Here is a 13,249-nt window from a genome sequence, read left to right on the forward strand (position 1 = left end):
GAGATATATGTCTGCTGTGGCCAGTAACTCAGAAGTGTGGTCTATCAATACCATGTGGTATTTTGTAGAAATGTAGAAAGACCAGTATAATTTCACTTTGAACATAAGTTGCACATTGTTACTTTCGACCCCATCGGTTGGGACGAAAGTAACACACAGGTGGGTCAAAAGTAACACAACAATATAAGCTAGATTTTTTTCTGTTACTGTTATTTTTCTTAAGAATACCTCATTGTGAACTTGTTAATATGTAACTGCAAACATATTTAGTCATTTATCTTTGCAAAAAAATGATTAAATTACATTTTCATATTTTCATTTTAAATTTAAGTTTCAATGTCTTAAAGCTGGACTGTATTTTTTAATTGTCAATTTCAATGTATTTTTATACAACTTTTTTATTCTACAGAATGCACAATATTAAAATTTAATCACATTAGCATAATAAACAAAAAACTCTAAACATAATGTAATAGTAGGCCTGTTACATGTTTCCATCCAGTTGTTTTTATGCATAAATTGAAAATGTGCATTAAAACATCTGGAAACACTGCAAATTCATAGGTGGAGGTGTAAATTGCTTTGTTACTTTCGTCCCACGTTACTTTCGACCCCGCTCTCCCCTAGCTAATATGCAGAAATGCTGTACATTTCTAACCTTTAAATCACGTTTTATTTTGGAGCAAAAACTTATTATTCTACAACTTTTTGAATTTCTTTTACATAAAATAATCATGGTTAGAGAAGTTAGATCCTCTAATTAGATAAAAACATTTCTAAATAAAAATGTGAATTAACCGTTGATGCAAAAAAACACTACATGTGAAATGGATATGACATAACCAATTAAGAAAGAAAGAAAGAAAGAAAAAGAAAGAAAGAAAGAAAGAAGAGCTTCACATAGATATTTCTTCTCTGCAACCGCGTGTTTTCGTTACAGTGGTCGCCCGGGCCTCACGTGCGGATTCTGGCTAAAGCTGCGCGTTGACTCCGGAGTCGAGTCGTGAGGCTCGCGCACGCGTCACTCCCACCACCCAAGTCACCGATAACCGGAAGCGACTATCATCCGTGATATTTGGGGAGACTAACGACAGCTGAGAGCGCCTTTCAGTGGATAAAAACATCGCCGCGGCCTCTCAATCTGCTTGACAACAACCGCGCTTTAGTGGGAGAAAAACAAAATATACGGAACTAACGGTAAAACGAAGTTATTGGAAATCAACATCATCCAGGTCCGAGCCTGACAGGCATTGCTATGGTAAGCAAAATATAAATCCAGAAACGTCTAAAAAGGCCTGCCACAAGAAAATTATATATATATATATATATATATATATATATATATATATATATATATATATATATATATATATATATATATTGCCTTATATGCAATTAAGACCGCCAAGGTCGTGAAAATGTTGTTGTAAAACTGTCATAAATTGATACATATGTTTGTTTCAAAACAGCCATTTGTGTGTCGAAGGGATGATTTGATTTGCCTGAAGGATGTCCTTCAGGCAAATGAAGAATATGATGATGCATTCATTTAAAGGTCATCCTCTGACTGCTCAACAGAGTGGAATTATGATCAGTTAACGTAAAATAAAATAATTAATCGCATCCATGTAAAGATCAATGAAGGTTGAGGCATATGCTTGCGCAGTAATTCGGATCATCCAGGCACTTATAAGGAGTTTAAACGGGATTTGGATCGCATTTAGCCGTTTCAGGGATTTTAAAGAGGATTTGTGAATGTAGAAAACTGGACAGATGTTTGGGTTTCTGTCCGCTGGTTGCCTATGGGGATGATGATGGTGGTGGTGGTGCTAAATTTGGCTGATCAATCAAAATTAGAGAGATGCTGTTTGAAAGAAGGACTGCAGTCTAATTGTTTTAAGACTAATAGATCAGCACCTCTTGTTTTGAGATTTTCACAAGACGTTCGGATATCCACATAGCACATTAATTATATTGATAATGGTTGTCATTGAAAATAGGAGCAAACGCAACCCCCTCCTTTCCTCACATTTCCACACCCACCCACCGTCGCATACTGGCTGTCCACGAGAAGGGGGTGAAAACACAATCAGAAGACACCAATACGTGCCAATTTGCGGTGTTAATGCGAACCGTTATGCCTCTAAAACTCGTTTACGGGGGGGACATTTTTGGTCAGTGAAAAAAGTGACGCCCAGAGACGTTTTTCTCTGTCGCCTAGACACCGTTTAACCCTTTGGGTGTGTTTCTCGTTTCGTGGAATTACATCAATCTCGGTTCTTCAGTCGGTGTCGTCTGGGGTGAAAAGGTTGAGCTGTTGTATCCCCGGATGGTGTTTTTTTATTTATTTTGGGATATAAAGTGCTAGAAATGGCCGTGTAAATGGTGTCATGCTCGGAGTTCGTTGTGGTTTGGGTGGACCTCGAGCCTGCGGAATGGAAATAAAACGGAGACGTCAACATGGCGACAGCTGCTTCGCCCCTGCGCTCGAGATGAATCCTCATCTTTAAAGGTAGGGCCCTCAAGCTCACCTTGAGTTTATGTCGCCACTCAATGCCAAAAATAACAATCGTGATAAAAATCACCGTCGATTGAGTCCCTGTATTTGTTGAACGTGGATCTTACGAGGTCCTCAAATGTTTGACTTGTTAAAACAGTATATAGGCTACTTATAAGAAAACGCCAAAATCAACATCAGTCCATTTTGAACGTTGTCTTGGGCAGTTTTTAACATTTTGCACTCTTCGGAAATGTTATTATTTTAAATAGTACTAATATAAAGCAATACGTGTATTCCTAAGGAACAACCTGTAGTGACTGAAAACTCATTTATGAATTACGAATTCCAGTATTTATGTTAATGGCCTTTATAATTGGGAGCAAATGTGGTATTATTTTATTCACTGAATTGGTCATGTTAAACATGAATGAATTGAGCTGAGCCCAGGCGGAAGCGCGTACCTGTGTTTCAGCACCATGGAGAGCAGCTGTTGCGACGAAGCAGAACGATTTTAACGTATAGTTGAGAAAAATGTGTAAAATCTTGATTAGAAAGCTGTAATGGGGCCTATGCAATAACAGCCTCGTTAGGAAATGTCAAGTATTTGTTGTTTTGGAGTTTAGATGATGTGTGAGTGTGAAGGGTCACGTCCTCCACATCTGTCAGAAATAATACAGTTTTTTTTAAACACATAAGGTGTCTGAATATGTATGTATGACTGTCTGACATTTGAAGGAAAGGTTTGATGGTAAATTCTGACACATTTTGGATGCCTAGAGTTGGACTGGGAAATTTTAATCCACCTTCTCAGTGACATACTGTCAAGATCTTTCAATGTCCTGGTTACATGAAGTAGCATGCAGTATACAATAAGGTGGCATGTTTTACATGGATGGTCTATGCTAGTTTTGAAATTTTGATCAAGTCTTAATGATACACATGTATATATATTTTTTCTTTTGGTAATGACATTTAAACCTGAACTTTTCAAGCATTATTATGGTACCAGAGGAGCTTATGGTATCTGTTTTTTTCACAACTCATCAAAATGGTGAGTAGTATCACCCTTGATTTTACCCAGGAGTACCTACTGTATATTTAAATTTTGTCAATGTCCCCCACCTCCTCTCTGAGGTTTGGTTTGACCCTGGAGACTGGTGTGCATTAGGGAAGGGCTGAGAGTAATGGCACCCCAGAGGATTGGCTCATTTTTGGAGGGGGGTTGAATAAGTGGATCATTGGATGAGTGAATGTATGGGTGAGGGAGTTGTTTTTACCTCTGTCCTCAGAGGGAACAGGCTGAACTGGCTGGGTGATGGTAGGGAGAGAGAAACAGCTCATAGTGCTCACTCACAGACCCACACGCAAACAGTTGCTTGCCGAATATTAGTCACAGTTGCACACTGAAATCTAGCCCAGAGCAGACCAGGGCACCCAGGAAGATTTTGTCTAGAATATGTTGTTAGCAGGAGCTCTGCATAAAAATAATTAAAAAAAAAAGGGAAGCAAACTTGTTAATTGCACAGAGAAACAGTGTCTTAAAGGAATACTGTAGTTCAGCCAAAAAAGTCTGGTAAAAAAAAATAAATTACTCACCCTCCAGCCATCCAAGATGTAGATTATTTTATTTCATCTTCAGAATAGAGTTCACTTTATAAAATGTTAATTACTGGACTGGACTCATGATGATTACCTGTGGATTACTGTAGAGTTTTTATCAGCTGTTTGGATGGAATCCATTCAATGCAGAGATCCATTGGTGAGCTAGTCATGTAATTCTAAACTTCTCCAAATCTTTTCAAATGTAGAAACAAACTACATCTTTGGATGGCCTGAGAGTAAGTAAATTGTAAAGCAGGTTTTTGGATGAATTGCGGGTTTAAAATATGTTTCAAATTATTATATCAGTATATCTTAAGTATTGATTTAAATGAGGAATGATTCATACTCTGAGCATGCAATTTTTACACAGATTTGTCTACTTTTAAAAATATTCAAGTTTTTTCACCTCTGCTTTTCAGTGTGGTAGTTATTTGTGACAAAAGAAAGAGTAAATAGCAGATTTAATTTGGTCACAGGTTCACACTTTTTCATCTTCATTATAAGTGGACATGTTTTAAAGACTAATGATTTTTCAGTTTGCTTGGTGAAATTTTTATTGCAACTACTACTATGGCTTTCCAGTTGGATGAGGACTCAGGTTTTGCATCGTGGGTGGTTTGGAGCAGTGTCAGCTGTGGTTTGTGTAAAAAGAAATCCTGGTTCTAAAAAATTCTAGAAACTAAAACAATTACTGGTTTTATAAAGGTTTTTTTTCACAGCTGTCAACTATACAGTATATTGATACATTCTGATTCATGTCATCTTTATTTGAACTTTTAAAAAGTATTACCTTAAAAAAAGGAAGAATGGGTTGAAATCATAGCATCAAATGGGTCAGAAAATATTAAGAATCAAGTCTCCATTAATTGTCTTGAATCCACCAATTCAAATTGCTAGATTGTTTTGTTTAAAGGTGCAAAAATCTACATGTTTTGGGGGGATGGGGACGATTGAATTTCAAAATCCCTTTTATAAAACCAGATGCATGCTCAGGTGCCACTTATGTATGTAATCATGAATGTAATCATCTACCAAAACTGGGTTTTGGATTCCGGTGCAAGTTCTGTGACACAGCGTGTATGTTACACAGCAAATAAATAAATGGACATAAAATATTGATTTGCCTTGAAATAGTAATGTGAGAAAAGACACAGCAATGTAAGAAATTAGTCAGTTATACAGTTTGATTGAGGAATTCTTTGTTTGACCAAAAAGAATCAAGTACAAATTGCCATGCAATAAAATAGACTATCGTTCAGAAGCTTGGGGATAGTAAGATTTGTTTTTGAAAATAAAAACAGTGATATTGTTAAATATTATTTACATTTAAAATAACTTTAATATAATTTAAAATGCAATTCATTCCTATGGCAAAGCTTAATTTTTAGCAGTCTTCAGTGTCACATGATCCTTCAGAATTCATTCTAAGATGCAGATTTTATGGTCAAAAGAAACACTATACCTATAACATTAGAATCAGTCACGAAATCAGTTGTGCTTCTCAATATTTTTATAGAAATGGATACATTTTTTAACAACATTTATTTGAATAGATAATTTTGGTAATGATCTAATAGTTATTGCTGTCATTCTTGCTGAATAAAATATATTTCATTAAAATAAAAAAATAAAAATACTGAGTATTTTTAATATTTACAGTCATCTCTTTCCCTCCGTCATGCTTTCTCCCCGTCTTCTTTCACTCCTCATTTCTTACATGTCTTTATTCTTTGAGTGAATCTTGAAGGAGATGGGGGATTTGTAGGGGTCTTGGAGCCCCTGGGAATGTAACTGGTTTGCTCTGAGTACACGCCCAGTTTAGCGCTCACTGTTTTGGCCAAAGCACAAGGCATCACGCCAGACTGGCTATTTATGCCTGGTGACCCGCAGGCATTGCTGCTCGACTGTAAGATACAGAGCTGGTAAAACCATCCAGTTCTGTAAACACACTCACAAGCTGAATCTAATGGCACTGCATGAATGTTAACAGCCTCTTAATTGGTAATAGTTACTGTATGAAATCTTCTCCCGTGTGATGCTGATCATTCTGTAAACTGACACAGATTGACTCTCACTTTCACTGTAATGATCAGTGTCCTCTCGCAGCCACCATGTGTTGAAAGTGTTATTTCTTTCCTTCAGCTCCCAGAGTGACCGGAGATTAGCTGGTGCAGCTACCAGAGCAGGATGTCAATATGGCTGCTCAGCTGCTCGTTCCACCCGGACCTGACAGCTTCCGGCGCTTCTTGCCTGAGTCTCTCGCTGCTATCGAGCGCCGCATCGCAGAGGAGGCTGCCCAACGGCCCAAAGGTGAGAGACGGCCTGATGATGATGATGAAAACGGGCCCAAGCCCAACAGAGACTTGGAGGCGGGAAAATCCCTGCCCTTCATCTACGGAGACATTCCACCCGAATTTGTGTCCGTCCCACTGGAAGACCTGGACACCTACTACAGCAACCAAAATGTATGTATGAGAAGATTTTTTAAAATGGAAGCTTCGTATTTGTGTTTAGACTGTTGTTAATCTGTAGTTATAACATGTATCACTCTCTGTAGTTATGTATCGCCTTGTGAAACAGTTTTGAAAAGAGATTGTTGCAGATTGTGTCCACTTTAACCGCAATCCAGCTTTCTCTGCTTCAGACCTTTATAGTATTGAATCGTGGGAAGACTATATTCCGCTTTAATGCTACGCCGGCTTTGTATATTTTGAGCCCCTTCAATCCATTGAGGAGAATCTCCATCAAGGTCCTGGTGCATTCATATCCTTTATCAGCTGAATGTATGTATATAAGCATCTAAACAAGGTATAGATTTGTCTTATATAGCCAGAAGTTTTACTTGCAACATACATTCCGGTCCACATTCATCTTATTTTATTACAAGACTTAGACAGGAACCAACATCTGTCAATCTGACCAAAATACATACTGTTTAATAAACCTGGCAAACATTTGGCAAATCCAATAAATATTTCTTCCTCATTAGCATTGATAATATCAAGGCAGTTCCCCTAGGTGTGCTGTCAGAGGTTTCACCTTAGTTGGGTGTGTATACATACAACATTTGTGTGTGTTTATTTGTGTATATTCCTTGACGGCTGTTCACAATGTTCAGTCTTGTGATCATGTGCACAATCTTGACCAATTGCGCCTTCATGACCCTCAACAATCCCCCGGAGTGGGCCAAGAATGTGGAGTAAGTCACACCATTAACACAGTTGTGCATAGGGATTTTACAGTTTAGCCTAAGTTAAAACAAGTTATAACCCTGTTGAATCAAAATGATCAGTATTTCTCTTCTACGATGGTGAAATAAACATATTGAAGTAATAACTTTTATGGACATGATTTAAAAAAAAAAAAAAAAAAAAGAATATATATATATATATATATATATATATATATATATATATATATATATATAGATATATATATATATATAGATATAGATATAGATATATAGATATAGATATAGATATACACACACACAAACCTGATTCCAGAAAAGTTGGGACACTGTACAAATTGTGAATAAAAGTAGAAAGCAATGATGTGGAAGTTTCAAATTTCAATATTTTATTCAGAATACAACATAGACGACATATCAAATGTTAAAGTGAGAAAAAGTATAATTTTTAAAGGAAAAATTAGTTGATTTTAAATTTCATGCAATCAACAAATCTCAAAAAAGTTGGGACAAGGCCATGTTTATCACTGTTTGGCATCCCCTCTTCTTTTTATAACAGTCTGCAAATGTCTGGGGACTGAGGAGACAAGTTGCTCAAGTTTAGGAATAGGAATGTTCTCCCATTCTTGTCTAATACAGGCTTCTAGTTGCTCAGCTGTCTTAGGTCTTCTTTGTCGCATCTTCCTCTTTATGATGTGCCAAATGTTTTCTATGGGTGAAAGATCTGGACTGCAGGCTGGCCATTTCAGTACCCGGACCCTCCTTCTATGCAGCCATGATGTTGTAATTGATGAAGCATGTGGTCTGACATTGTCATGTTGGAAAATGCAAGGTCTTCCCTGAAAGATAAGACGTCTGTATGGTAACATATGTTGTTCTAGAACTTATATAGGATATACCTTTCAGCATTGATGATGCATTTACAGATGTGTAAGCTGCCCATGCCACACGCACTCATGCAACCCCATACCTTCATAGATGCAGGCTTCTTAACTGAGCGCTGATAACAACTTGGGTTGTCCTTGTCCTCTTTAGTCCGGATGACATGGAGTCCCAATTTTCCAAAAAGAACTTCAAATTTTATTTTCAAATTAGTGTTCCTTTAGCTCAATTGGTAGAGCATTGCGGGATTCCTTGGGAAACACATGATAGGTAACAATTGATAGACTAAATGCACTGTAAGTGCATAAATGCATAAATGTAATTAAATTTTTTGATTTTAATTTAATTTTACATTTTAATTTTTATGTGTCTGACACAGAATAGTTTTCCACTTTGCCACAGTCCATTTTAAATGAGCCTTGTCCCAGAGAAAAGGCCTGCGCTTCTGGATCATGTTTAGATATGGCTTCTTTTTTGACCTATAGAGTTTTAGTCGGCAATGGCAAATGTCTTGTGTTCACCAAAAATGTTTTCTGGAAGTATTCCTGAGCCCATGTTGTGATTTCCATTACAGTAGCATTCCTGTATGTGATGCAGTGCTGTCTAAGGGCCCGAAGATCACGGGCATCCAGTATGGTTTTCCGGCCTTGACCCTTACGCACAGAGATTTTTCCAGATTCTCTGAATCTTTGGATGATATTATGCACTGTAGATGATGATAACTTCAAACTCTTAGCAATTTTTCTCTGAGAAACTCCTTTCTGATATTGCTCCACTATTTTTCGCCGCAGCATTGGGGGAATTGGTGATCCTCTGCCCATCTTGACTTCTGAGAGACACTTCCACTCTGAGAGGCTCTTTTTATACCCAATCATGTTGCCAATTGACCTAATAAGTTTCAAATCGTTCCTCCAGCTGTTCCTTATATGTACATTTAACTTTTCCAGCCTCTTATTGCTACCTGTCCCAACTTTTTTGGAATGCGTAATTCTCATGAAATCCTAAATGAGCCAATATTTGGCATGACATTTCAAAATGTCTCACTTTTAACATTTGATATATAATCTATATTCTATTGTTAATTAAATGTTGTTTATTAAATTTGTAAATTATTCCATTCCTTTTTTCCTCACAATTTGTACATTGTCCCAACTTTTTGGGAATCGGGTTTGTATATATCAGTGGCCTTCCCTCCAAATAGACAGGAATAAAAACAAAAATAAAATAACAAAAATAAAACAATGCAAATATTAAAAAATATAACAAAAATAACAATATAACAAAAAAGTGTATAAATCATTTATTTTTCTAAAGTAAAACTATCCAACAGTGAGACCAGCAGGTAAAGTTATAGCGGGAGTCTCTCTCACCTCCCCTGAGCCCACTGAATTTTAACAGACCCCCTAAAACATGCAGATAGTTTGCTGGGTAATTGTGAATTAACAGGGCAAAGTCACGTGAGAGGAGGCAATGCCTCCTTTGTAAAAAAAAAAAGGCCTCCACATTTCAGAACACCACTGCATTTATATAAAAAGTCAAGTTATTTGAACACTAGTATTTTCACCAGCTTTGTTTGTTTGTTTTTTGCAGTTTAACGTACTATATATGGTCACTATGCTGTCTTCTCTTTTTCTGTTATGTGCCTGCGATTTTTTTTCCAATAGGAAATTTGTCAACACAGTAAATGAAATAGCATGATTACATAGGGTATTTAACATTTGATTGTTTCAATTTCGTACAACTTAATTGTTCTTAGTGAAGTTTTGTTTGTGTGAATCAGGTACACGTTCACAGGGATCTACACCTTTGAGTCCCTGATAAAGATCCTGGCCCGGGGCTTCTGCGTGGGGAAGTTCACTTTCCTGCGAGACCCCTGGAACTGGCTGGATTTCAGTGTCATTCTGATGGCGTAAGTATCTCTGAAGACAGATGTTTCTCATGCTTATTGATTTGTATTAATATAAGAGTCATACAAATGAGTCTGTACACTGTTTTTCCTGAGCTGTTAATGAGAGTTTGTGCACATTGATGAAGGAATGCTGGTGAATCCATGTTGGTTGCTGTTGTGAGTTTTAGCGAGTGTATTGGCGTGAATGCGTGTGCGCGCTTGTGGTAACTCTCTATTTGATTCTACAGGTATGTAACTGAGTTTGTAAACCTAGGCAATGTGTCAGCTCTCCGCACTTTCAGAGTGCTCAGAGCTTTGAAAACTATCTCAGTCATCCCAGGTAAGGGATGTGTGTGTGTGTGCGTGCGTGTGTGTATAGACGTGCGCATGCGTGTGCACGTAAACACAGGTGTCAGTCCGATGTGTGTCTCTGTGTGACGTTTCCCTCTGCTACCCTGTCCTGTCCTAACACGTGTGCGTGTGTTTGTGCGTGTGCGTGTGACCCCTTCCCCCTCCACCCTCCCTACAGATATGTAACAGAATTTGTGGATCTGGGCAATGTCTCAGCACTGAGAACCTTCAGAGTTTTACGAGCACTCAAAACTATATCAGTGATTCCAGGTGAGGGCTAGCTCACAGGCTGCCTCTCTCTCCATTTGAGCTCTCGCTCACTCCATCCCCTCCTCCGTTGGCCTCTCTCTCTCATTCTGTCGCTCCCAGCGGTCAGAGAAAGCAGGAATCCGCTCGAGCGTAAAAAAACGAGATTCCAGGCTTTTAAAAACACATTCTATAGTTTTCCTTATATCCCTTCTGCTGGGCTCTGCTCTGTTATTTCCCAAAGACCATCAGACCTTGGGAAAGGTCTCCCATCATGACTTGGGAAATAGACAAGTGGGCATTTTTGAGTTGTGTGTTGTTGTTTTTTTTTGTTTAGTTTTTTTGCATGAGACATTGCTGAAGCCTATTGCCTGAGATAGAGAACTTGAGACCCTCTACTCTTCTCTTCTCCTCTATTTGCTGTTTGATTTCTATGTGCATGCGCATCGTCGGCCCTCCCGTAATATGCTGTTTGTGTGTGTGTGTGTGTGTGTGTGTGTGTGTAAGACACACATACACACATGCACACATGCACATGCAACACTTGCACTCACTGTCTTACATTGCATGCTTTAATGTTGTTTATACGCGATGTCAAAAACATTTATTCAACTAACATGCAAACTAATATGTAAAACCATATTTTAATCACCAAAAGCTTCTGATTGCTTTATTTTTACTAATTATATACAACAGAATGTTTCTAGATTTTTTTGTTATTCTCATTTTTAAAAAAAAGGATTAGAGAAACTGTTATGTCAGAATTATAAGGTAATGTTGTATACTGCCAGAATAGTTCAGCCATTCTACAATTTTATTCCAAACTAAACCTGTATGCTGTTTTTGTAAGCTATATTTGTGTAAAGAGTAGATCAGAATTTGACTCTTAATTTAAAGATACACTATGGAAGATTTTCAAGATGATACCAAACCTAATTAAATGTTCTTTATTGTCACCACACAAAGCTGTCATCTGAACTCAGAAGGCTTGACATATAGTGTACCATTTGTATAGGACACTATTATGGTGCTTTCATGCTGTCTTGTTGGAACATGACAGCTGTGGTTGCTATGAACTGTGACCCTATAGAATAGGATCCTTTTTGTGTTTTACACAAAAAATAATAACATACAGGTTTAGAATGACATGAAGGTGAATAAGTAATGAGTTTCTGGGTGAACTATTCGTGCAATTAAAAAGAAAATCATCAGTATGACAGAAATGGTAACACTTTAATAATAAGGTGCAACTTGTTAACATTAGTTAGTGCATTAGGCATTATGAACTAACATTGTTATTTTGGTTCATGGTAATTTATGAATACATTGTTGTTCATTGTTATTCATGTTTGTGATAAACAGTGTTAATTTGCACAACTTTATCAGTAAACATGAATTTATATTAACCTACATAAATAAAGGTAATGTACTGTAGCTATCATTCTATGTAATGTTAATGTATTAGACCTTGTTCTAAAGTGTTACTATAAGAGCCTTTCCAGATCTATGTAGCTGTACTGTGCATTCTCACATTGTGTTTGAGTTGTTGTGTGTACCGGGTGTGTTTGTGACCACCGTTGCGTGTTCCTCAGGGCTGAAGACTATCGTTGGCGCTCTGATCCAGTCCGTGAAGAAGCTGTCAGACGTGATGATCCTGACTGTGTTCTGTCTGAGTGTGTTTGCTCTGATCGGACTGCAGCTCTTCATGGGAAACCTGCGGCAGAAGTGTGTGAAGATGCCGGAGGTCAATGTCACTGAAAACCTGACCGCCACACTGAACTATAGCGCCGGTTTAGAGCAGAACAACACCTTTAACTGGACTGTATACAGTAGTAATGAGAGTAAGTGAATAATGTGTGTGCTTCTCTGTGTGTGAGTGTGTGTGTATGTGTGTGTGTGTGTGTGTTATTGAGATGCTTGTTGACACTACATGTCCTTGAGGATGTGAGGAATGCTCCACTGGCCCAAGAAAAATGAGTCATCGAGTACTCAAAGCACTCTTATGAATGTGTGTGTGGATGTGTGTTGCCTTGCATTGAGTGTGCTTTAAAGGCTAGCCTTTTTTCGACAATTTTAGGCAAATACACTTCCTTCAAGCAACATGATTCGCTGTTAGAAATGTATCATGTACTGTTGTGTGTATATGTTCAGATTTTTATGATGTTTCTTGACATTATCTTGTGCCTTTCCACTTTTAGGAAATTATTATTTCCTCCCAGGCCGCAGAGATCCTTTGCTATGTGGAAATTCGAGCGATGCAGGGTAAATATGTTCTTTTAGATTACAGATGCTAGTGAAATTTAAACACCATTTTAGAAACTAGAATGTAAATAGATTTTTCACTTGAAATACTGCAGGTTTTCTTAACAATCTAAAATCTCGATTTCTAATCGGTTAAGTTTATATAATGCTGTCGTTTTCAGCAGTTTGGAATTTAAGCTAATGTGTACTTCTCTTACTTTTAGCCTTTTAACTTAAATGTATGTACTGTAAATGTAACTATAACCATGGGCGACATGGACATGGGGGGGGAGGGCAAAATAAATAAATAATAAAAGCAAAATAATGTTTTTTTTCAGATGTAAGCATC

General features: G+C 37.6%; 1 protein-coding gene across 3 annotated transcripts in view; it reads left to right on the forward strand.

Annotated features, from left to right (window-relative positions):
- The first annotated feature begins 929 nt into the window (after positions 1–929).
- Positions 930–13,249, forward strand: part of LOC113050845 (sodium channel protein type 2 subunit alpha-like) — a 39,927-nt gene continuing 27,607 nt past the window's right edge. Inside the window, exons 1-8 of one of the 3 annotated variants that reach the window (XM_026214221.1) lie at positions 930–1,258; positions 6,245–6,567; positions 6,747–6,865; positions 7,212–7,301; positions 9,955–10,083; positions 10,592–10,683; positions 12,252–12,500; positions 12,858–12,921. In XM_026214221.1, coding sequence (XP_026070006.1) covers positions 6,298–6,567; positions 6,747–6,865; positions 7,212–7,301; positions 9,955–10,083; positions 10,592–10,683; positions 12,252–12,500; positions 12,858–12,921 — 1,013 coding nt within the window. In that variant the 5' untranslated portion in view covers positions 930–1,258; positions 6,245–6,297. Of the gene's footprint in view, positions 1,259–1,891; positions 2,513–6,244; positions 6,568–6,746; positions 6,866–7,211; positions 7,302–9,954; positions 10,084–10,310; positions 10,403–10,591; positions 10,684–12,251; positions 12,501–12,857; positions 12,922–13,249 lie in introns of those variants that run through there. The other 2 variants (XM_026214220.1, XM_026214222.1) reach the window with 2 other exon arrangements.

Source organism: Carassius auratus, chromosome 31 (assembly GCF_003368295.1).
Source record: "Carassius auratus strain Wakin chromosome 31, ASM336829v1, whole genome shotgun sequence".
In the NCBI taxonomy this organism is placed as follows: Eukaryota; Metazoa; Chordata; class Actinopteri; order Cypriniformes; family Cyprinidae; genus Carassius; species Carassius auratus.